At 32.6% G+C, this 27,700-nt stretch overlaps 1 protein-coding gene and 1 non-coding gene across 2 annotated transcripts; both read right to left on the reverse strand.

The window, feature by feature from the left end:
* Positions 1–7,618: 7,618 nt before the first annotated feature.
* On the reverse strand, positions 7,619–10,715 carry LOC127097915 (protein TIC 21, chloroplastic). The gene is made up of 5 exons (XM_051036401.1): positions 10,354–10,715; positions 9,934–10,191; positions 8,977–9,180; positions 8,021–8,135; positions 7,619–7,927 (listed from the first exon to the last, which is right to left on the reverse strand). The coding sequence occupies exons 1-4, from the start codon at positions 10,627–10,629 to the stop codon at positions 8,022–8,024; spliced, it is 852 nt and encodes a 283-aa protein (XP_050892358.1). The 5' UTR covers positions 10,630–10,715; the 3' UTR covers positions 7,619–7,927; position 8,021.
* Positions 10,716–24,711: 13,996 nt separating this feature from the next.
* LOC127099436 (small nucleolar RNA R71) lies at positions 24,712–24,819 on the reverse strand. The gene has a single exon (XR_007793938.1). It is a non-coding gene; the product is annotated as a small nucleolar RNA R71 (small nucleolar RNA).
* Between the last annotated feature and the right edge of the window lie 2,881 nt (positions 24,820–27,700).

Raw genomic sequence — 27,700 nt, forward strand, 5'->3', positions numbered from 1 at the left:
ATATATTATATATATATATATATATATATATATATATATATATATATATATATATATATATATATATATATATATTATATATATATATATATATATATATATATATATATATTTTTTGTTCAGACGTCGAGGTATTAAATTTATAAACTCCAAGTTGATATCCTAATAAATGATAAGTTTTACCATTTTAAGTCGTTGTAATACCCAAATATTATTTATAAAATTAAAATATTATTAGGAATATACTCTTGATAGTTTTTTTAAGCAAACAAATTCAAACTAGGGTATAGTCTAACTTATATTTGAGTTTAACAATTATTTAAATATAGTGGATATTACTATTAATTATTGAGAAAAAAGTATGCATGTAAAATATATTTACACTGTCAACTAATGAGGGATGTGTATCCCGCAAAGTCACATTTTTATTTTTAAAATACTGACATGTCATGGTTGAATGTTAAAAATCTATTGGATGATGGTGCAAAAATATTTTAAATTGACAGTACAATATCTTTAACTCTTATATATTTTAAAATAAATATTTTAAGTTGCAATAGGTTATATTTAAGTAAGCGTAAATAATATTCTAATTATTTTATAAATTGTGTACAATTATTATCGAAAATTAGGTTTTTGCCAAAGATCGAAGGAAGCGCTCGTGGACTTTTAACAACACTCAAAAGGTGGAGGAAATATCTACATACGTTGGGACGGTTAGAGTAAAATAATTTGATATATATGAAAGTAGTGATGACCAAACCCTACTATAGATAAATAAGTAAGGAGAGTCAATTCTCGGTTATCCCAACCTTAATAATTTGTTATAATATTGATCTATGATATTCAAGGTTTATTTGTGCTTCCATTATTTGATTATTTGTCTTAATATTTATTTGTGTATTTGAATATATATATTTGAATGATTGTGATTGTTAGGCTAATAAACTAAATCGATTATTGTTCGAAGAAAAGGAGCCAACGATGTAGCGGGAATTAAGAGGAAGATCCCTCAGCATTTAAGGAAAATGAAATATTTGATTAGTTATATAGAATTGGTGTATGGCTAGGCAAGACTTGGTGGACTATGTCTCTTACGATCACCTCTCTTATCTGGAAAGTCAGCCATACAATATTCATTGTACAAACTGAAATTATTGTGTAGAGATATGAGTCATGCCAGGAAGGAATGAAGAAATACGACAATACATTTAATGAATTTGACATTCAACCTAAGTATCTAGATAATAACTATAACCTGAAAGATTAATATGATAATTTATGATTATTAACTTAATACTCATGGTTGAGAAATTCCACGAGATGATTGAGTGATCATATATGCTTGCATTGAGGAATGTGTAAGTCCACTTTCGTGTAGTATGTGATGTACAAGGTCGACTGGTTGCCTACAATCCCGATGGGGATTATTATTTATGCATGCGAGGCAAGATGAGGTTCTTGGCCTAATTTCTTAGACACTTAGACTCCATTTGAAGTCGGGTGGTGTAACTCTTGGTAATTGGGAGTACGTTGGTGACATGTGGTACTGTAATATATGATCTTGGTAAATGGGATAAATATCATTGATAGTGTTTAGTGACCTGAGTCAGCATATTGTTCAGGGATGCATTAACATAAACAAGGGATGCATTAACATAAACAAGCATTAAGTAGAGATAAATACATGATAACGATACACTTGTTTGACTAATTATAATTGTCATATATATATATATATATATATATATATATATATATATATATTACACCTCATTCTCACTTTTAAACTTGTACCGTAAAACTTAACTCTCTGTTCTTTTTGTCTTGTATTTTTGGACTGATATATGACGATCAAGAGACGAGCTATATTCCTTCTTACATACCGACCGTTCAAGAGGGAAGACTACGGACTGAAGTGGAGATGGGTTATGAAGACGTCAAATTGAAGGTTGTTAGCATTTTGTCAAACGCTGATCACGTTGTTACTATTACGTAATACTGTGTACTATCAGTATAAGTGTGAGTCTTGTTGGACTTAGGATGTCCTTTTTGTTATGTTTTTTTTTTGTTCCCTTATGTATTTTTATTTTAAATTTTATCTATGTGGCAGTGTCACTAGTCTTAGTTGTGTCAAGCTCTATATAATATATATATATATATATATATATATATATATATATATATATATATATATATATATATATATATATATATATATATATATATATATATATATATGAAGTTGTATGTTTTAATTAGTTCAGTCTTGTTATTTAATAAAATTAAATTTTACGTGTATTTATAAAGGTTCTTAGGTTTTAATTATAATTTCACTAATGGGACATAAAGTGTCTCATTTTATGGTATCAGAGCTGGTCAACTCAGTTTGGATCGTAAGTGTCTGAATTTATACTGACTGTTTTAACTTGGATTCCTAAACTGGATGATAATTTTCCTTCTGTGTATTGAGTCTTCGTCTTACGATCCTTCTGGTGAATTGATCGAGGAAGCTTTTATAACACACTTAACATATTTCCCCCTCTCTTAACAAATAATGAACAGTAAAATTAACATTATTTTTCTATCCCCAACCATCACAAATCCAACGGTGACATAATAGACACTTCATAAAACTCAATCTATAAATACTTCACCCCATTCATAATTTTCACATCATTTTTAAAATATTTATCAATATTTTTCAAATGGCTAAATATTTTCTTTTATTCATCACTATACTAGATTGTTCATAGTCCATATTCTCACCCAACGGTAAAACCTAACAACATGCAATTTCTAAGAAAACGTTAAACTTAAACATACAATCCTAAACAAAATATAAAGGGGAGATAATACACTAGATTTATAATGGTTCAAGACATTCGTCCTCTCTTTATGTCTACTCCACTCTCCAATGGTTTTCCATTGATCATTTGTTGTCTTCCACTATGATTTTGACATTTTTTACACAAAGTCTTTTAATACAATCACAAGATTCAAGATAATGCTGAAAATAAACAATCTCCGATCTGAATCTTCCCTCTGAATATATATAACATCTGAAACTGATCACTACATGACCTTTACTCGATCTCGACTTCTACCTTCCAAATTCAAGAACTCTGCTCTAAGCGTCTGTTACACATACATTCTCCTAAGTCCTACCAGTTCCTTGTCTGATACTTGATTTGTCTGAAGGTATTAAAAACTCCAGCTCTGTATGTAGCAACTTCCACACAATTCCAGCAGAACAATCTTGAAAAAAAGAAACCCTTTCTTTTTCACAATTGGATTGCCAATCTCAGCCTTAATCATACAAAGACCCCAACCTGAAATCTTCAAATCTTTACAAAACTTTAATCACAAAACGAACCTCCTCACATATATCTCACACCCTACGCTAGTAAGCTAATCCAAATAACAATGGTAGAAATTAGAGATTGAATATGAAGATAAATTCTGGTTGCAAACTCAATATAAAACTCAAAATGTTTTTAAAAGTTTGAGTGAAAAATGTGTTATGCGTTCTAAATCATAGAATATTATGAGAGGGAATTGGGAAAATGATTTATATATGTGCTGGAGAAAAGACCCAAAAATGAGATAAATCATACCAATTGATTCGAGTAAAGATCAAATGGTATGACTCAAGTCAACAGACTGAATAATTTGAATGAAGAATTAAAAACCAAGAAAAACTAATTTTATGATTCCAATCTAGCTTTTTCATGATTTGAGTCATGTGATTCGAGTCAGACAAATCCATAATTTGAATCAAGATTACATAACCAAAATTCAAAATTTGCAACCAACATTTGACTTGAGTCAAGCCTTTTTATGATTCAAATCAAAAACACCATGATTCAAGTAAAACTTTTTTGTGATTCGAATTGAACACATGGAGGAAAAATCCTATTTATCAGATTCAATATTTGATTCGAGTCACCCTTTTTCATGATTCAAATCAACACTCAGAATCAATCTATGATTTTTCACGTTCAATTTGATTTGGGTAAGCTAATTCCCTGATTTGAATTGCACGTCATAAAATTCAAATTTTAATAAAAATGAAGTGTTATTTTGAATTGAGACTTTGCATGATTTGAATCATGCTTTTATGTGTTTCTTGATCCAAAACTTTGACTAATTTACTAGAAACATATTTCTTTGATATTAAGTAAATATTTGATTTATGCATGCGTAAAAATGATTTTAACATTTATCCCTAGAATACATAACTATGTGAGGAGACTAAATTTGGAAAATAAGCCAAAATACTAATTGATAAGCAACAAAACATGAATTAGGGAAAATCCTAGGAGACAGAGCAACTTCATCCCATTTTCTGTCACATTAGATTTGTCTCTTTTAAAAAAAATGATTATATCTATGACTCTTCTTCTTTGAAAGTCCTTGACTCTACTTGATTTGTTCTTTGTCCACAAGTAAAATGTAGTAAATTGTCTTTTTGTTATGTCATATGTATTTTTCTTGTTTATGAGAATGATCAAAAGATTTATCGCTATAATGATCCTCAAGGATGAAAATTTTATGTTTTTTGTCTTGTTTTATTTATTGAACACGTATCTTTTTACTCTTTTTCCTATGATTCTCATATTACTAGTAGTTTGAAACTCATCCATGTTGATCCTTTTGGTCTTAATACAATATTGATACTACTGATCATCCTAATATTGATACCCATCTTGTCCTCACAACTCCCAGCAATCTACCATCACTATTGATCACCCTCCTTCTTCTTATCATTATTTGTCATGTGACGGTAAGTCTAGTCAATTATCTGATTTTGTTTATTTCATTTATTTTGCTTCTTTTTATTATTTTCTAGCATCTATTTATATTTTGTCTGAGCTCTCTTCCAATAAAAAGGATATATTTAACCTTTTTGGCAGAAGATTATGAAAGAAGAACTTTCTGCTTCATACAAGATAAATACTTGCGAATTAGTAAGTCTTCCTTATGAAAAATGTACTATTGAATCTCGTTGGATATACAAAATCAAAATTAAGTATGATGGATAATTTGAGCTCTATAAATCATGTCTTATTGCTAAGGGGCTCTCTCAATATGGAATAAATTATGAATAAACCTTTGCTCTAGTGGCAAAGATGACTATAGTTCACACTGTTGTTATTGTAGTTTCATAGGTTCCTTAGTGACATATTTCTCAAATGGATGTTAAAATTTATTTTAAAATGTTGATCTTCACGAGAAATCTTATATGGTACCTCCGCCAAGTATTTCTCATGATCAAGGGAAAATATATAAGTTGAAGAAGACGTTATATGGTTTAAGACAAACTCCACATAATTAAGACCTGTTTGGATGAGCTTATTTGAACTTATCTATTGTCATACGTTTTTTGACACGGTTTGAAAAACTTAATCAAAATAGTTTATGACACTTTTCATAAATATTTTTGAACTTATTTTTATAAATTCTTCAAGATATCTAAGAAAAACAACCTATAACATATATTAAAACAATTTAAATTTATTTTATCTTATGTTATAAAAATAATTTAAATCATTTATGTGAGCTTATGCATTTTGATAAGCACTTATGTTAAAAGTGACAAAGAAGTTGTTTATTCAAACAAGTTCTTTGATTCGAGAAGTTTACCACTATTTAGTGATCATGAATCAACTTTTTTTTTTTCATGATCACCTCTCATTGTCGTATTTTAATCTCATTATATGTTGATGATATGATTATTATAGGTGATAACGTTTATGAAATTGATGATTTAAAATTACAATTATTTAAAAAAATTGAGATGAAAGATTTAGGTACAGGTCACTATTTCTTGGGGATTGAAGTTATCCACTCTAGTAGAGGTTACCTTCTATCTCATCCCAGAAGATTGTTTTCTTCTATAGTATTAGAAAGACAAGCGTGTATACTTCTTCTAATGTATTTTCTCTATCAGATCCCACTTTGTATCATACTTTGATCGACAGTCTAGTGTATCTTACGATTATCATGATATTGCATATATTGTTCAGATTGTCACTCTCCCACTATAGTACATTGGGCAGTTTTTTTTTTTTTTTTTGCATTTTTCATAGTCTTTGGGAACCTAATTTTAGAATCTTTTATTTCTCTCATCATCCTCGTTGGAGTTATATGCTTATTTTGACGCTAATTTGATTGATGACTCCACGAATCGTAAAACTACCACATTTTTGCATTTTCTTCAAATCGTAAAACTACCACATATTTTTGCATTTTCTTAGAAAAGTAAGAAATAAGATATTGTATCACGATCTTTTACAGAAGTATCGTGTTATGGCATCCACCACTACTAAAATAGTTTGAATTTATTGATTACTTTTGATATGAATATCCTTTTATTTAATAAACTCCCTTGTATTATATTGTGATAACATGAGTATCCTTTTATTTAATAAACTCCCTTGTATTATATTTTGATATGAATATCCTTTTATTTAATAAACTCCTTTGTATTTATCACAATTTAGTATTTCATGAACGTTACAAGCAAATTAAAATTGATTGTCAATTCACTCGTCACCATTTTCAACGTAAAACAATTACTCTATTGTCTAAATCCTTCTCCTTGAAAATAGTTGATTTGTTTTAAAAAAAAAGACATATTTCACTAAATTCTTTTTTTCTTCTTCGTTGACAATCATTCATTATTTCACTAAATATTTTTTTCTTCTTGGTTGACAATCACTCATTGCTTTTTATTATTTGTTAATTCATCATGAGTTTGAAGAGAGATATTGAATAATGTTATTTTTATGTTACTATATTTATTGTATCCTAGTAAAGATAATGATAATGTTGTGTTTTATAATACATGATATTTTTATTCTATTGTAGTTGATATTCTACATATTTCTATTAATTTATTATTCTAATAGAAACCATGTCGTCTTTTTCTCTTTCTTCTCTAGATGTACTTATAAATCACCACCAATCCACGATACCATTATTGTAACCAACTTTCTTATTCCATCAATTTCAAATAATTAATTTCTCATTTGATCTATTTTTCTTTTGTTTGGCTCTACATGCTACTCAACAACAACAACAACAACGGCCTATTTATGATTTTTTTGATATAAATATTTTCCTGTTTTTATCAAAATGGGTATTTTACTTTTATATCAATTGAAATTTGAAGTCAAAATTGTTTTACTAATAAATCAAACAAAGTTAATTTTCGTTAAACTAGAAATATGAGTAAATTCCTTGAATATCCTTTTGTCACGCAAATCAAACATACAAATTTGTGTAACTCCTCTGTTTGATAATGTCAAGCACTGGTAGTCCCTCCAAAATGTTCTTGATTACTATAAAAGTACAATTTTCCATTGAATTAACTTATTGCTTCACAATCATGACATGCTTTAAGTTAAATTAGAAACATGTACTACACTCTTTTTACACCTAAATTTCCAACAATTTTTAAAGAAATAATCGTGTTAAATCCAGACTTTCTATGTATTGCAGTTGTGCAACTTTTAAATACATTATTAAAAATAGCTTATAATCCTGAGGTTTGCAAAGATCGATTAAATATCTGCTTATAAACCCACTAGCCTATGAATCCTGCAAGAGAATCAAAACCAATCCTGCACAATCTCTTATTAAACAGATAGACATGTAATTTTGAGTTTAAAAAAACTGATATTGCATGACAGGTCTAATATACAACAGCTTCAAAAGTTGCAATTTGAAAGTTCCCCATTCTTACACGATTATTTCCAAACTGTCAACAGTGCGGTGAACCCCCCGCTACTGTGATAATCTGCTCATGGATCCTGATTTCTTGAGGAGCTGTCATGTTTCCCGCTTATTAACAACATTGAACCGGTTCTTTTCAATTTGGAAATATAAGATGTCAACCACCAACAAAGAGGGCCTTAAAATGCTGCATCAAGATTCAACACAATTCATTTAGAAAACAACCACTAGAAACAAAATTTTGTGTGCGTGAAATCATTCTACCAGACTTGAGGCACACCTTATGCAAACTTGAGAAATGGAAGAGCTTCTGAAGGCGGCAATGTGACTGATCTCAATAATTCTAGTGAGAAAAGAAGTCCAAGGAAATGAGAGAGAATTGTGTTTGCCGAAGCCTGTAAAACAAAGAATTATACTAAAGTTAATACTTGAAGCCTGGCACCATAGATATTGTATCCAACACAGTTAGTGTTACTCACATTAGTTTGTTGTTGAAGTTTTCACTTTCAATTTAAGATGTTCTCACTAATAACTACAAAAATATCACTTTTTTTGTGTTCTATTTCCTTGTTTTGTGATTTGAGAAAAGCATTGGAAACAAGATTCGGTCGTCCTCACCATTAGAAAATCTTGAGCATGGTAGTAAAAATAAAAGTAGATAGCATTTTTCTTATTATATGAAAACTTATCATCAACTGAAAACTTAAAATAAACCAAACACCAGTTTTTTTCTATTGATGGAAATCATTTGCATTTCATTCATACCTTAAAAGATGGAAATCATTTGCATTTCATTCATACCTTGAAATAGAGTATTATGTATCTAGTACTACATAGCTAAGTGAGAAGTTATTTGCATCAAGGGAATTCAGTTATTTGTGCTCTCATTGCAATTGTAAAGTTTGGCTTCATCTACCCCAACTTCACCCCCCAAATAACAATAGTCTAATCATTCCCCTAATTTATTATTTTATAACTTTAACTGAAGAACATCGACAATGACTAATGCCAGAAAACCATATAGATAGAGTTGTTATCCATAATGGAAAAATGATGACCTTATACAAAGTTTTTCTACTGGAGAATGAAAACATGTTTAATTGCGTTATTATCAAAGAAGGCCAAAGCTTGCAAAACACAGGAAAGAGAACAGTTGAGAGCAATGTGGATAAAATAACTTAAATTTCCTATTTAGGAGGCAACTTTACTTTATATTGAACAACCAATAAGTGTTACCTGCACCAAAAAGACATCCAACGCGAGAACAGGGCTTGAACCAGGAGCGATCCCCTGATAATATGGGTTGGCAGAGGAAGTTAGAGCCTTTGCAACCAAGAATCCAACTGTGGCTTGCATACCGAGAATAGCAGCACCCATCCCCAAAAGGTTCAATACTATACCATTCTGTAAGCTTTTCACTACATCAGATCGAGGGGGTGCCTGGAACAACAACTAAAAGCTCAACCTACATTCACACCATTAATAATCACTACGTCCTATTTGGATAAACAATATAATTCAACACTTGTAATCATATAAGTTTTTATAAATAAGTTATTTCTATAACAAAAGATAAAACCAACTCAAATTGCTTTAGTGTATGTTTGGATTAGCTTTTTGAAGAGCCAAAAGCACTTTTGGAATGATTTTGAGGTGTTTGGTTCTTATAAAGTAGAATTGATTCTGCCTCCAGAATTGATTCTACTTAAAGTTAAAATTTGTAATTTTGAGTTTAAACGTGATATTTTACACTGAATTTTATTGTTCAACTCACTTTTACATAAATGTATTCAAACATATATCACTTTACATCAACTCACTTATAAACAAAATCAATTCACTCAGAATCAATTCTTCTCACCGCACAACCAAACACACAATTAATATAAGCTATAAGTTATTTTCTTAAACTATCTTAGAGATTTTATGCAAATAAGATGACAAAAGCTTAAAGGCATGCCATAACTTATTTCCATAAGTTATCTCAAACAGTCTCACAATTGCTTATTATATCATCAGATAAGCTCAAATACATCAATCTAAACATCTCTAAATTAGTATTCAATGTTATATACACGCATTGATTTCACATAAATTTGATTGAAACAGTTACAAGTTATAACAATTAACACCATTCACATTCCTAAGCAAATTCAATTATTCGAATTTAAACTAAGAACAAATTAAAAAAACCTTGGTAGGATCGTTTGCAGTCTTGCGAAGCCTCTCGGAGAGCCGGATATAGCCAAAGGACCAAAACACTGAAATGAATGCAGCTGCTATTCCACCGGCTGTAGCATAAAATGTTGCCGGAGAAGTGACTTTTCCGGTAACGATAACTGAAAACGACAGTATGACAGCTGATACAATGGTGCACACTAGCTGACCCCAAAATCCTAAACTACCTAAACGCTTAAAATGCCTCGCCGTTTTCTCCAATCTCTTGGAAACCTGCACAGCAACAAAACCTCAATTGTAACGCTACAATGTAAATTGCACTGACTCAAACCCTAGAAATTCAATTCAATTTAACAAACGAGTAAATGAAGATGCATCGGGAATTCAGAAAATTCACATTCAGTGATAGGTTAAAGAGAGAGAGTGTGTGCGTACCTGATCGAGTTTTGCTTTTTCTGATTCTTCGTTGGAAGGAGTGAAAGGTGGAGAGGGTTGGGTAGAAGCGGTTACGGTGAAGGGAAGGTTCCATGGTCGGTGAGAAATGTAGGAACTGAAAAAGGGAGAAGAAGCGGTAAGCTTGAGAGGGAGTGAGGGAGAGGAATTCGGGATGAGAACTCTTCGGGGAAGACGTGGGACGGAAATGGATGAGACTGAGAGTGGAACCGCCGTGAGCCTGCCGGCGCATGATGCCGGCGGTAGAAGAGTTTGCATTGTTAGTGTTATTAGTGTAAGAAACGAGAAGCGGTGTGGATTTCTCTAGTCTCTTTTCGTCGTCTTGCTTTCTTTGATTCATTCACATTTCACACTTGAGTTCTAGCGGTTAGGCCCATTTATATTTGGGCTTTTGATGGACATTTATTTTAGTGTTCTTTTTATAGATTTTTTATGCACCCATAATATTTCTTAACCACCACTTGACATTATTTAAATGCTCCTAGTTTTTAAAAATGCATCTTCGGACGCACAAATTTCTGAATAAACGTTAAAATATTTCGGAGATGCATCTCCGGAATAATTTAAAACATTCAATACATCTCACTCATAAGTCATTTACATTTGAATTATATTGGAGATGCATCTTCATGAATATTCTGGAGATACGTTTCTGAAACGTATCATAACAAGTATTTCATGTTAAATGTTGTTTATATATGTTTAGATGAAGATTTAAAATATAACATACAATCGAAAATAAAATAAAATAGACATACATAATTTCAGATGGACCAAATATGTCATACGAAAATAAAATATCAATAAATGTCAAAAATATCGTACAATCGAGATCAATAAAGTAGTAAGACCGTCAAAATAAAGTACAAACCATAATACTACAACTATGTGATAAGAGAGTATTATGTGTGTCTGACAACCTCTCCTCTACCTCCTCGGCCATCAATCCCCCTGTCCTCCGGCGCTGTCTCAAGTACAACAATGTCTCATTTGCCTTCGACATGATGGCATCTAAGACCTACCTCCTATCAGACCCATCTGGGAAGATACCTCTGTCAATGTCTGCCCGCACAATCTCCACTATGCGACGACACATAGGCAAGACATCCTCAGCATGATCTAGATGTGTCTACTCTTCCTCTAGTATCTCCCGACGAGATGGTCTCAACGGATCTCCTAGAGCAGCATGCGGCATGTACGGATGTGACACCTTGAAGAACCATTTAATGTACCGTTCGGTGTATCTCAAGTCGCTCTCATTTATGGTAGTTTTTGCCTCCTCCGGTACCATATGACTCTCATAACCATCAACACATGTCATTTATCTGTCTACGTGTCATGGCATGAGGAGCAGAGACAGCAGGGTGCTTGAGAATGGTCTGAGTGTAACCGAACTTCCGTATGATGCGCTCTGACAGTTGAGAAGCAGTGAGATGCGATCCGCAGGCCAACCATCAAGAGTATAACATTATCTCGTCAAATGGTCACGTCTCAAGATGATCAACATAGTTGTTAAAGTACATGTCCTCAGCAACCAAATAGTCAAGATAAACTCTGTAAGGCTTGGTCGCCTGGTTCCCTCTGAGCGGGGAAAAAGTAGTAGCATTTGGCATATCCTTAGTGTAAGTCTCAAAACTTGAAATCCACGAAGTAACGTAGGTAGATGACGTCTGCATAGGTAACACTCTTGTCCATAAAAATTATAGTGCCAACCAAATAAAATCGGTATGCTCTCAATGCATGTGATCTATGGAGCGCCACCTGCTCATCATCATTATTAGCATGTTGTGCACTCAGGATCGCATCCTCATATACCTTCTTCAGGTATACAAATCTAACATGAGCACCCCTGGTCTTATCTAAGTCCTCCACCGCCTCCCCTGGATCATCCCCCAGATACTCTACCATCATCTCGAGTGCCTTGTCTTTGGTCATTCTCCCATGATCGGAAGATGTAGCAAACACGAGACATCATCGAATGTGATATATATTTCACCATATGGGAGATGAAACGATGAGGTATCCGAGTGTCATCTCTCCACGGTTGCATTAAGCATCATGTGGTTGACCGCAGTATAACCGGTCATGCATAAGTTCTTCAGGCCAGATAAGGACAAAACTGACTGAAATCAATCCTCTTTCTGCTGAGACAACGCATCAATCTTCCTCTCGTGGTCAAGAAACTTTTGCGGATCACGCTCCTGAAATTTGTCATAAATAATCAATATCATAAATTAAAATTAACGTATAAATAAATAAAGAATCCAACTAATGTTACCTCTCCGTCCCAGATATGTCTGACAGTATGGTCTGGATGCAAAGGAGGTAAGGACAAATCAACTAGACCATCTCCAAAAGCCTATGGCTCAACATCCACAGCAACCTCACCCTCTAGAGGTGACACTAGATCAACAACATCATTAGTAGGAGGTGAGACTAGATAAACAACATCATTGGTAGGAGGTGACACTGTGAAACCTGATGCCTGCGGGAGGATGAGGGGAGTGATGCGTCAAATGGTGAATCATGTCTCCTACGGAGAAAAAAAATGAAATGACATAAGGAGAAGCACGAGCCCTAAATACATGAAATTGAAAATATGCATTCAAAGTTAATATGAATAATTCATTTTAAATATTTTTTTATTTCAAATAAATCAATCATTTCTGAATTGAGGGAATATGTCTTTCCACCCTCGAACAAAATCTCCCTTCCCTTTAGTGTTCTTATTGACACACCCCTACTAACAACCATAAATTTATACTCTATAATTGCCAATAAAAAATAATCGAAGGTCCAATTTGTGTTCTATGATATAGTACGTTGAAATTACTCCTATATATTTAAATAAATATTTTCAGGGGCAATAATTCCTTATGTGATCCCATTTTTAACTTTTATGGGAATCTTAAATCTATCACCTCTTATTCTCTCAGCTGATCACGAGCTCTGCTGGCTTCTAATATGGGGGCAACTTCATTACTCAATAAAATAAATTGGGTAATATTATCCATATAAATTGTAAATAATTTATTGGTTTAAAAATATGTCACATTACATGCCATTGGAAAAATCATAATTATAACTTGTGGCAATCTATCTTTTAATAGTTGTAAATTCACCCTATGATATTAATTTTCAAAGCATCATTTCAATTTATGAAAAGCACCCCAAATTAATTCACTGTGCATAGAAAACAATACTAATGATTTTTTTTTCTTTACATTATGCTTCAGTTTCCTTTTTGTTTAGTTTTAATGTTTTTGACTTTTTTAATCTTTGCTTCTAAAATACTATTCATGCTAATATGATTTACAATTTCTTATATAAAAATATATGATATATTTAATCAAGATATATTGGGTGACTATTCTTCTCTCATAAAAAATATTTTATTTAGATTGTGTGTAGTTTTTAAAAAATAAACATTTAAATAAAATTAATTTTATTTATTAAAATATTTTTATGAACTATAGTTAGTGAAGTAATTTGGTGAATTGAGATTCAATGAATAAAAGTAAATTATTGAAAAAAAATGAGTGATATTATAGAGTTTAAATTATTTTAAAACAAAAATATTATCAATGAATTTTTTTAATTATATATAAAGTTAATTATGTTAGAAGGCATTCGGGAATTTCTAAGATCGAATTTGTTGAGACTAAGTAGGGAGGAACAAACATGTTGAACTATATAAATATGAGCAAGTTGGATCTCAAACACAGGGAGTATGGTCTATGGCATGACCAAGTCGGTCTCGGTCTGTAAAGAACACTGGTTGACGACATGATCAAGCCGGATCTGATTACTTTAAGGGTGTTAGAAGACGATATGAAAAGTCTCCTACAACGATTACGAGATAATTCCATGATTGTATGGTGGTTACAAAATATGGAGACGTTACATGAGAGTTATAGAGGACGGGATCACTTAAACATAGAGATCTAAAAAATGACATTTCTTAAATGGTCTTTGATGACATGACAAGTATAAAAAAAATTCACGTAAAAAAGAAAATACAACTTATTCCTTCTACAAATAGGATGATTATGATCTCACCTGATTAAGGAGATTAATCGAATAGTGTTTATCAAGAACGGATACTAAAGGAGGTTAATATAAAGATCAACAAATATTTTTAAATAAAAAATTAAGAAAAAATAGATTTATATTAATAATCTAGTATTAATTATCATCTTATAAATATATTATATGATTTAAATCATATTTTTTTGAGGCTATCAAATCAATTTTTTTTACCAGTGTGATGATATAATTTTGTTGAAAAAAAATCAATAAATATTTAATAAATAAAATCACCACTTGTGTATATATAAAAAAATTATGTGAGATGTAGTTTTTATTTAATTGTTTTTATTAATTTTTTTATTTCTTATAATATTTAATTGATAAAAAAAATCTAATATTTGTTTGTTAATTTTTGTACTTCCTTATTTTTTCAGAGAACATTGCTCCTCTCTTGACTTGAATATGATTTTCTGCCATTAGTGTCTACAAACACGTCAATTCCCATATTTTATAAGTCTCTGATGGCTGATTTGACCCAAATTCAACAAGGGTGAGTGATACCGACAATGAGCGAGTGTTACACACAATAGGAGCGTCTTGGTAGATGGAGACTAGAACCTAACCTTGCGCAACGTATGGTGTCAACTACGTACTCACCCCGAATTGACTTGTCTTGCCTCCCTTCAATCTATCTTTTCATAGGCAAAACAGAATTATCCCTTAAGCGAGATTCCAAATTGATTCCCTTAAGCGAGAGTTCAAGTTGATTCCCTTAAGTAAGACTTCAAGTTGATTCCTCAAACGAGATTTTAAGTTGAATCCTTCAAGCAAGACTTTAGTTGAGTGCCTCAAACGAAACTTTAAGCTTTAAGCGATACCTTATATTGAGTCCTCTAAGTGATACTTTTAATTGTATTCCTCAAATGAGACTTTAAGTTGAGTCCCTCATTTTGCTGCTTACTAAAGAATCCAAGATGTTTTATACTGTATGATCCAACCCTGGACACCAACTCAAACTTTTAACATCAGATCATCCACGACATGTAAAATGGACTAATAAATATAAAAACCCGTAAATTTCAACAATCAGACTCCAAAAAATCCACAATCACCTTCCCAAATCACACTTCACAAGTGTCAAACTAGAAAAGATCATTCTCAACTAGAAGAAATTAATATGTTATAACCACCTATAATTTAGCATAATTATTTATTTCAGTTTTTTTCTGACACTTCTTTTGGTCGTAGATGCTTAATTTTGCTTTTGAAGTACATTGAAAGGTCTTGAATGAATCTTTTGTCATACGGATGGATCAAACCCCTTCATTGCTTAGAGCACTATGTAATACACATACATGACAATATCTCTACATTGGTTTACTGAAGATATCTCTACACCAAATCAAGGTATTTTTCTCTGCCTTGGTTTACTTTATAATAAAATAAAAAGGATCATTTTTACAGATGAGGAGCAGTTGATTCTGCTTCCAATAACTGTTTTCTATGAACTCAACTTTGGGGAGACAAAAACGAAGCAAGGTATGCTGATGAACTTTTGCATTGTCTAGTTGGCAACCATGACTGCAAACTTGCTTTTACCTTAGAGCAGTGGAGGTTTATGTTTGTGTTTTTTTCCATCTTCATATATCTCTTGTTTACTTATTGATATAATGCTGACTTTTTTTTACTGTTTACAGCGACATTCACAATCTACATAGTGGTAGCTACTTTTACTGTTGTATTTACGACACTATAGGTGCCTGTGACCAATCTTATATTTTATTTGGGGTGAATATGAAAATCTGGCCATACATTGAATGACATGTGAATTGTGATGTAGCATATAATGTTTGTCATTAACTCATTATCGACCATAATTAGGTATAGTCAATATATAATGGTGATAACATGTGTAGTATTAGTTTATTTAACGGCTTCTCAACGGATAGTGCTGAGAAAACTGTTTAAAAAAAGAAAAGAAAGAACAAGACAACCTGACGCAAAGAGAATAAAGGAAAAACTGATGGGAAAATATATAAAAGCAATTACTTTAGTCAATTTTGATCAAATCTAGGTTTGGGTTTTGGAATTTTACCATTTCTTCACATGCTTCTTTGTTAATATAACTGTCACTTTAATAAGTGGCCAAGTTGTAACTTACTCATTGTTTAGTATATCTCTAAATCACTACGTTGAGAACTATTTACCATTTATTTAGAACGACGGCTACTAATAAGTAGTATGTATCAAGCATATTAAATAAACTATCTCAACCTTGATAAAAAAAAAATCTCAATAGCTTAAGTAATATACTTTCTCTAAAATGAAATATTGACTAAATTACGAAGATTAAAAAAAAGTTAATTAGGTGATGATATTTATAGAGTTACGATATGTTGACACTAGATATATAGAATTTATATTAAATTTCAACGGTTAATAAATATAAAATTAAATAATTATTTTTCTCTAAAGACTAGGCAATTTATATATATATATATATATATATATATATATATATATATATATATATATATATATATATATATATATATATATATATATATATATATATTGCTAAAAAAGTACTCGCTCCTGTCACAATTATAAATAAAAGTAATTAATTTTATACTGATTAATAAAGTTAGTTAAGTGTAGTTAATTTTTTTGATTTTATGTAGAGTCAAAGTAAAATTTACGGTAATATCTTTAGTTATATTTGATGAATCAACTACCAATATTAAATGCTTTTGAATTTAATCAAAGGTATTCTAGTAATACAAGTATTAACTAATTTCAAAGTTATTGACTTTTTTGCTTATAATAGTGATCAAGATTTAAGGTTACTTTTTTGCTTATAATAGTGATGGGAGGGAGTACAATATGGGTAGCCTTGTGTTCGGAGGGCTATTTTAGGTGTTTTTGGGCTATTTGGACACATACATAGGGCTAGCTCACACAGAATAATGAGAAGCTCTATCTGTGTGTTTTTTGGAAAGTTGGAGAGAGGTTAGGGTCTAGAACTTCAATCTCTTAAAGAGGGTCTGCCTCCTGCTGATGTTGTTGGATGTGAAGAACGTTGTCCTCTAGAATTTGATTATGGCGACGTAAATCATCCATGGTGGAACACATTTCCTCCATGGCATCCTCATCGCCGAAACTACTGTTGGTCAGAGTTGCTACTTTCTTATTCACCATATTGGATAGAGGGGTTGAAGATATGAATACAAATATGATTGTTTAATGCAATGGTGTCCCAAGTCAGTTTTATAGGGGTTATCGGTGTCCCAAGTCAGTTTTATAGGGGTTATCGGTGAGTCGCACCCAAATTTTATTTATTCCAAAGGAAAGGGAAAATAGTGATAAAACCCCAAGAGAATGATCTTCACAACCAAGAGAGGATTCATAATTCGGTTATGCAAGGGGAAGGTATTAGCACCCCTCATATCTATCGTACTCGATGAGAACCATTATGCTTGTATCATGCGTATGGATGTTATTATCCGAATGTTACTTGATATCGGGTAATGAGATGAGAAATAAGATCAGAAAAGAAAATAATTATTAATGTGTTCTCCAAGGTTTCAAACCCTTGTGCATACGTATCCTCATTCGTACAATAAGGAAGTCAGAGCTCCGTAGTTCCGATCTCAAAATGGAGTATTTGTTGGTTTATTTTTAATGGACAATGTTAATATTCACATTCTAGCGGTTATATTTGCTTGTATGCTCACATCATGAGAGGCTTAAGTGTTTGTCTGTTTGTGGTAGAATGGATGCGCTTTGATCATATTCTAGCAGTTAAATATTACTTGTTTGCTCACGCATGTGAGGCTTAAGCTTCGTTCACGATAGAATGGAAGTAACATGCCCTTTCTGAAAAGGTTTTGCAAAGATGCCCTAAGGAAGAAAATGATTTGATTGGTTGTGGTTGATTTTAGATATGGGGATAAGTATCTAACCCTTGGCTAAGTACGACCAATAATCTGAATACCTGGGAGTTGAGAGGATAGTTGCATCGTAACCACTCTTTTTCATCCAAAATAAGTTTTTGATTATGAAATGGTTTGGAGAGTTTAATCATTGGTACTTAGAGGGAGACAAGTATCTAACACTTGACTAAGTATGACCAACAATCAGAATACTCGGGAGTTGAGAGGATAGTGGCATCCTAACCACTTTTTTTTTCTGTCTTAGAGCACCAGATTGAACTTGTTTTATTGTTAGGTGTTTTGAATGGAAGTCAATTAATCAGGCCATAAGCTAGGTACGACCGACAACCTAAGTACTTGAATGTTGTGTGCAAGTACGTACACCCATTTTCGCATTCTAGTTTATTGAGAAAAGATTTTTAAAAGGCACTTGACGTTGGATCAAGCGTTTAGAGTTTATTGTGAAAAAATGTGTGAAGAATGTAGAAAGAGATAGAGATAGATTGAGAAGAGATAGGATAATGAAGATGAGGTACTTGACGTTGGATCAAGCACTCACGTTGCTATGTAGTAAGTTTGATTTGGAAAAATACTTGATGTTGGATAAAATGTGCTTTTTGTCTTTTGAAAATTGTATTTTTATCGTTTGATTTTATCTTTTTTAGTTAGAATGCATTGGAAAGATAATGAGGGGATGGTACCAAACAATACAAGGAAAGATAATGGAAACCATATAAGTTACAACCCAAGTATCATGCCTAAAACAATCAAGTTGCATTGTGTCCTCACATGTAAACAACCAATACAAGGCAAATGATAAGAAATTATGATAATAAGAATATAACTTAGATTGAACTTAAAGTCTCATGATCATGGTAAACACACAAGCAAATGGAGTTAGTATGGATTAAGGAAAATGGAAAACAATGCATCAAAGTAAACATATTCAATGTCATCATAAAGTCAATAGGAAATGAATTCAATCATGGACAATTAAATGAAGATTTATCTCATGATCATGGTGAAAGAAGTGACATACACAAGACATACATCACACAAATTGAAATGACATTTTCAATTTACAAGATAACCAAAAATCAATGGACAATTAAACGGAATTAACCTAAGGTTCAAGAAATCATGCAAACATGGTATACATGAATGGATCAAATTACAAAGGTATGATTAACAATCAAAACCACAATCAAATTTTAACCTAACCTAAACATGAAGATGATAATCACAAGGTAAATGGCAAATTGAGTGAAAGTTAACCTAATGGAAAATCACGGCAAAATCAACATTTAAGCATATTATCCAATCATGAATTAGATCAACAAAATGAATTAGTATGGATTATCAAACCTTAATGAAAAATTATACTAATCATGGCAAGATTAGTCAATATGGAATTAGCTTCTAAAAAATCAAAATCTAATTAAGAAAAATGATTAAACCATCCTAATTAAACCTAATTAAAAATACATGATCAAGAATCTAACTCTAACATAATTCTAATAAAATGGCAAATTATTTATGGATCAAAATATAAGAAAAAATAGAAGCAAGATTAATAAAAAAATCAATTAAGATTAATAAGGTAAATTAAGTGATTGAAAACAGTGTTAATGGCATGAACAATGAATGGGCCAAGAATGAAATCATGATTGAAGGGGTGGGGACAAAGAAATTGCTTGGGCCTGAGCCCAAGCTCCAAACAATCACCCGGATCCAAACAAGTCCAACACACACATTCTCACAGCCAGGTCAAAGCAGCAACATGTCCAGTATAACGCATCAAAGCCAATTCACCACAAAAAAATAAAATGCGAAGAAACATGAACAACACGGCTAAGAACAAACTCGGTTCAACACTCCACTTCCTCAAATCCAAGTTTCAAACGAGAAATAAAAAAGAAATAAGAAACGAGAGCACTCAGGGTTCATTACTACACCAAATCATCATCGAAATCAAAATCATCAGAGGCTCCTTCTTGCGCACATAATTGAGGGATCAAGGGGAGAAAAGAAACTCACTGACTTGCTCCGACGCGGGGGCTCAGGTAATGTGCTCCTTTCCTCTTTCCTTCTTCGTTCGTTTCTACCCTTCTACTTCTGTTAGGCTTTCGTTGTTGTCGTTCGTATCGTTGTGAGAGAAAAGTGGTGCGTGAGGTTGAGACAATTGTGAGTGAAGAATTGTGAAATGCTGAAGAGTGAATGAAGAATGATGGAATCGTTTTCAGAAATTTGATTAACGATTGAGAAAAATCCCCCTTTAGCATTGCAGCGAATTTGTTTTTATACCATTCTCATCGATATGCTCCTTCTTTTATTTCTGTTAGAAGTTTCTCTGTTTTGGTTCTATTAGATTTGGTTACAGGTGGTTGAGAGAAATTGGTTAGAGTCAGTTTAGTTAGTTGGAGGTGAGGAGCAATTGTTTAGAAATTTATGTTAGTGGTTAGTTGTGAGAAGTGTTATGCAGGTTGGGTTTTTGTGAATTTTATGCAAGAAGTTTACCTTGAGTGTATGCAAGTGAGATCATTGTGTATGATGCACCTTGCCCTGTTATGCATTATGTAGGTGATATAATGGTCTGTTGAAACATTATGCTGGTGAATCATGTTCAAACCATTTCAAATTGCTTGGAAATCAATCATGGAGTTGCTAGGAATTATGTTTGCTTGGACATGTTGCAATGGAATGGATTTATGATTTTTATGCTTAGAGTATTGTATTGAAATGGTTTAATATTGATTATATATGGTTATAAATGTATGGGTATGGAATTTTGAATATATGGCTTATGTATGCAATTTGAATTGAAGGTGTAGTGGTTTGAAATTGGATTGTAGATGTGAATTGGAATCAATGGTTGAATGCAAATGATTGAAAATTATTTATGGGATTTTGAATGGTGTAATTAATCAAGGTTTATGTATGTAAAATTTATTGTTTCTTGAGGTTTTTTGCAGGTCTAAGTGGTGGTCTGGCTGGCAAGCTGTAGGTTCAAGTGGTGGTCTCGCGGGTCCATTTGGTGGTTTGACCTGAACATGGACCAAGTCATGGACCAAGTTACTTGGCCATGAAGAAATAAAAGGAAACATGACTTTTAGTTATGAATCAAAAGCAAGATGGGTGGAAATAGGTCTTAGGGGTTCAAGGGAGGGACAATTGACTTTGGTCAACTAGTTGACCAAAATGTCAACTATTGACCAAAAGTCAATTGTAGTAAATATAGGCCAAAATGTATTTTTTTGTATGACATGGACATTTTTGTAATGAGATGGAAAAATTGTGAATGGAAATTATATTTGTATTGAACTTGTATTGAATTGAATGAAATTGAATTGATTTGAACCGGTTTGAATTGTATGGATGAAAATGAATGTCATCTTGATTGAATAACACAATGCCCTTAAACCAGATGAAATATGCCATGCTACTAGACTTGAAACCCAATCAAGCAAAACCATCCAAATGAAACCTGACTAAGCAAAAAATGCAACATTTTGAATGAACGCACCTTGATTAAGGCATTGGGATCATGAACAAATATGACCTTTGATGAATTGTTAAACAAACCAATGAAACCTCCATGAATGACCAGATGAATCTCAATCTTGAATGCACACATAAATGAATTATATGACCATAATTGCAAATTAGGGTTTTAGGGATTTAATGACCCTGATGATGCTTGCAATCCAACACCAATGAATTAGGGTTTCCCATATGCTCAATGATGAAGATAACCAAAATGAAGGGCTCACCAATATAATCTAAGCCATCAAAATGAAACCTAGCTTGGGGGCTCAGCCTCCCTTCCATGCTTTGTATGATCAAGTCCCTTGAACCTATGATTTTGAGTTTCTCAATGCAAATGGATGTACTATGATGTCATGGATATGCAGATGGAATCTCAAACCAAAATTCAGGTAGAAATGAAAAGGGGAGAACAAATTTTGGGGTATGACAATGCTTACCTTGTTTTGACATAAGCTTGCAAACTTGACTTACGTCATGTGTTAAATTTGATCTAGTGCAAACCATATCATACATAAAACAAACAATAACATTAACACAAGGAACCTTTGATAGTTACTGATAACCATGAAACATATCACGTTTCTGACTCGATACACATATCATTTTAGTCCGTTTTATTTCCATTTTATGGTTTTATTATGGTATATTATATCTATTTCATGTATTTTTCAAGTAGGAGCATCCTTGCAAGAAATCAGAATAAAAATGGAAAAGAACGGAGAAAGGGGGCAAATTCTGCACTTATGGCGTTCATCATGATGTTTTCCATGACATGGCAGTCATGGAGCCACCTAAGCTTGAAGAAAAGACAAAAAGGGCATAGTTCAGCACTCATGGCATTCGCCATGGAGCTTGCAATCCACGTCCAACCAGTTTTGCACTCATGGGTTCGCCATGAGGACATGGCGTCTGCCATGGACTTTGAGGCCAGAAGAATAGCAACGACCATACTCAGTCTTCTCCCACTTCAGCAAATCTCTCTCTCACTCCTCCGACATGATTTTAGAGTCTTTTCATTAGTTCCCAACACTATATATAGCCATAAATCTTAAGTTTTGATTATCCAAGTTATTGAAGTTTTAGAGCATTTGTTTTTAGGCATAAATTATGCTATTGTAAAAGCTGCAGTTTCTCACATTGAGAGACTGATGCTTCTTAGAATTATGAGTTTTTCTGTGTGTACTTGGATAAACATTTCAACAACCTTGCCGGAACTCGTTTTTGCAATTTAATTTTAGAATCAATTTTAATTCAACTTTTATTTTCAGGTTCTACTTTATTTACAACTTTAGTTTTCTATTTTTATTTTTTAGTCTCTATTATTTATACTTTTATTGTTTTTATTATTATAAAACTTTTGATTTTTAGTTTCAGTTATTGTTCATTGTTGTTGCTGTTTATTTTCAGTGTTAATTTGCATTTTTTTTACTCTACACACACGTATACAATTGCTCCGGTCCTGACTGATTCATTCACTTATATATATATATATATATATATATATATATATATATATATATATTGTTTATGTTCTTTTTAATAGATTAATTTTATGTTTAATTTAATATATTTTTAATAAATATCACTATATTTCCCATAAATATGTCTGACTAAGCTCTTAGAGCTTGGGATGTAAGAACCGTCGTTTCGACGGGACTCGGTAAAATACATTGGCATTGATTTTCAATATTAAATTAATTTTCTAGTTCTAAATTTTATATTAAAAAGTCAAAAAGCTTTGTGCGATAGAGAAAACACTCAGATTCTGATTAATAGCGCGACAGTGTGAGATCGGTATCCGATCATAAAATTTATATGTTTAATTTCTAAAAACAGAAATAACGCTTATTAATTAATTATGACTTATCAGTTTTCAAAAAGTGTTTCGAAATTGTAACTTGCGGAACGATAACAGACAATTATGGTTCCGAAACATAACACGTGGTGCGCGAAAGTGAGTAGTGTTTTTAAATTAATATTTCCTCCAAAAATGTTTTTTTTAACAAAACGAAGTGCGGAATTTCATCTGAGTCCCGAAGGTACCCGGAAATTACATTCCGATCTCCGTTTGTTTTAATTTTCAAATCAATTAATTTTCATTCGTTCTCAAACAAAATATTTTCTGATAGCCTTAGATTTACAATGTGAAAATATATCACAGTAGGTTGACATTGGTCTCTGCGGGTTCAACATTTTTTATACTATAATTAATTATTCTGTACACTTGCGAAAGCAACACATCAAGTTTTTGGTGTCGTTGTCGGGGACCAACAATCAATATTGTGATTCTGTTGTAGTAACATATAGACTAAGATATTTTATATTTTTCTTTTATCGGTTGTATGCCCAACACTAGCTCAACCGGAGACGAGTTAGAACAACTGATTCCTATAATCGAGCGTTTCATTCACCTCAAACACTGAGTACGAGAACTTAGATCCGTATTCGATCCTATGGATGAACCAGATAATCGTCCTCTTAAGGACTTCACAATCCCATCTTAAGACGAGACACACTTAAATATTGTTCTACCTGTAATCCTGGTGAACAACTTCGAATTGAAAAAACTTCTCTACTGCAAATTGTGCAACAGAACCAGTTGTCAGGAAATCCCACTGAGGAGCCAAATCTTCATCTATCAATGTTTGTACAGTATGAAGACACGCTAAAGACTAATAACGTAAATCCTAAAGCGATTCACTTACGTTTATTTCCCTTTTCCCTAAGAGATAGAGCCAAAGCTTGAGTAGTATCTACCTTCTAACTCTATCACTACTTGGAATAAACTAAAAAAAGCATTTTTAGCCAGGTATTTTCCTCCAAGCAAAACATCATAACTAAGAAATCACATAACTACGTCTAGACAGACAGAAGGAGAATCACTTTTTGAAGCTTGGGAACTATATAAGGATATGATGAGACTATGTACTCATCACACTCTAGAGAAATAACTCATCATCCATACATTCTATAATGGTCTACTTTACAACACAAGAATGACCATAGACACTGCAACTGGCGGTGCTCTAATGGATAAACCCTTCAATGAAGCTTACCAACTTATTGAGAACATGGCCCAAATCCATTATTAATGGGGAACTGGACATGCTCAAGTAGAAAACACACCACAAAAGGGAGGCATGTTGAAGTAAATGGCTTAGACCATGTGAGTGCTAAGGTCGATGCAGTCACTCAAAAGATCAACAACTTAACCATTACCCCTTCATCTACTATAGCCGCCGTAACTCCAAACTGCGAGATTTATGGAATCCAAGGACATATCACTACTGATTGTCAGCTTTTGACATGGATTCTACCAGATCAAGTTAACCATATGTAATGAAATCCCTATTCAAACACTTATAATCCTGGATGGAGAAATCATCCAAACTTTTCCTACAAAAACAATAATGTGTTGTTTCCTCCCAGCCCACCACCACCACCACCTCCAAATTTCCAAAAGGGAGCTAATGTTGCTCCCCCCGCTCCTAGATAATAAAATTTAGAACTAACGATGGAGAATTTCATCACAACTCAAACTTAACAAAATAAAGAATTTATGAACCATAATGTTCACACAAATGAGTTGGTGAAACAATTGGCAAATAAGGTTGACATCATGGCTACACATAACAAGATGCTTGAGACACAAATCTCTCAAGTATCCCAACAGCAAATAACTATTGCTGCTCCTACTGGCACATTTCCAATCTAACCTCAACCCAACCCTAAAGGCCATACTAACTCCATCTCACTACAGAGTGGGACATAACTAGATGGACCAGTTAACCCAAGAGTTTCAAACCTTACGATGTATAGGCAAGTTGAGAGCGAACCAAAGAAAGTAGATGATAAGAGCAAGGAAGAACCACATAAAGCTGATAATGAGGAGATAACCAAAACCAATGAAACCATTGAAAAAAAAGCCTTATGTACCTCCACCTCCTTATAAACCAAAAATTTCATACCATTAAAGATTCTCCAAATTAAAGAATGAGGGTCGGTTTAAGAAATTCATAAAGCTTCTAAAGCCATTTCATATCACTATACCTTTCACATAAGCCATTACACAAATTCCCTCTTACGCTAAGTTCTTAAAGGAGATCATTTCCAATAAAAATAAACTTGAAGATGACGAGACAGTGGCACTCATTGTAGAGTGTAACGCCATTATCCAAAACAACATGCCCCAAAAGCTGAAAGACCCTGGTAGTTTTTCTATTTCATGTGTCATAGGCAAGTTTATCATCAACAAGGCACTTTGTAACTTAGGAGATAACGTGAGTCTAGTGCCCTTTAGATTTGTGAAAAGCTGAACTTAGGAGACTTAAGACCTACAAGGATGTCCCTTCAGTTGGCCGATCGCTCAGTTAAATTCCCTGTCAGAATGCTGGAAAATACTCAAGTACACATTGGCTAAATCTATATCCCTACATACTTTATAGTAATTAATATAAAGTAAGACTCTAATATACCTATTATATTAGGTAAACCTTTCTTAGCCACTGTCGGTGTGATAATAGATGTAAAACGAGGGAAATCAACATTCGAAGTCGGTGAAAAGAAGATAGAGTTTATTATTTCCCAATTTCTTAAACCTCCGACTATAGATGACATTTGTTGTTTCATAGATATTATTGATCAATGCATAAAATAGTTAGCATTTTGTAAGACCCCAATTTTGACCCTAAGATCCCTCATGCTATCTCATCATATGCATTAGCATTGGGATCACACCTTGGCATTCTCCTTCCTCCCCCCCATTTCACTGGGTTTGCATTGGGAGAGATCACCAAGAACTTTTGATTGTATCATACTTTGTTTTGCATTATTTAATAACCAAAATACCAAAAATATGTCAATGTATAGTTGGTTACTTTTGTAGGTAGTGTGTGCGCTCACCCATGCTCTATCAAACTTATATCTAGGTTTGAGACCCTCAGTGCAAGGAGTTTAATCAAGAAATGGTTCACATTGGATCTAAGCATCATATATGGATCCCCATGATCTTCACATGTCATTTTGATCAAGAATTCATCAAGAGTTTGGAGATTGTTTGCCTTGGAAACTCATCTGGGTATCTTGTGTGACTTCTCCAACAAGTTTCTTCAATATTTGATCAAATATTTCAAGGTAAAATTCATATTACATCATATTATACATATATGATCCTCCATGAGTCCCAAAAGTCAAAATAATGTCAAGTTAGCAAGTTGGTTTATAGTGGTTGACCAAGGAAAGTCAACTGGTCAAAACTGGGGTTCCCTAGACCCTATCTCCTACAGTTTTTGTCATATGAAAATTATTTAATGATAAAGGTTACTCAAAATTACATTTCAAACAACTTTCATGTTTAGGTCAAGATCTAGTTTTGCTTGGAAAGTCATTTTTTATAGTGAAAGATTATAGGTCATTTTGTCTGAACCCTAGTTAGGAGGTCAACTTCCAAGGACCATAACTTGCTAAATATTTATGATATGAAATCCATTCAAATCCCATGATCAAATTCAAGATGTATACTTTAACTTTTATGTTTGGAGGAAGTTCAAATTCAACTTTCAAATGCATGTTCCAAGAGGAAACATTATATGTCACTTTGGACCAATGCCATTGAACAAGTGATTTTCCTCAACTTCTAAAATGCATAAATCCTTCATGCCAAATCGAAATGAGGTCAAATTTGTGACCAAATTGAATAGGCTTGAAATAGATACAACTTTGATGAATAAACGTTTCTCATTTGAAGTCCATAGAAAAGGTTATTCAAGGTGGAAGAAGTGAACATTTGACTTGGGACTTCGAAAATTTTCAAATATGTTTGA

The sequence above is a fragment of the Lathyrus oleraceus genome, chromosome 6 (assembly GCF_024323335.1).
Source record: "Lathyrus oleraceus cultivar Zhongwan6 chromosome 6, CAAS_Psat_ZW6_1.0, whole genome shotgun sequence".
NCBI classification, from domain to species: Eukaryota; Viridiplantae; Streptophyta; class Magnoliopsida; order Fabales; family Fabaceae; genus Lathyrus; species Lathyrus oleraceus.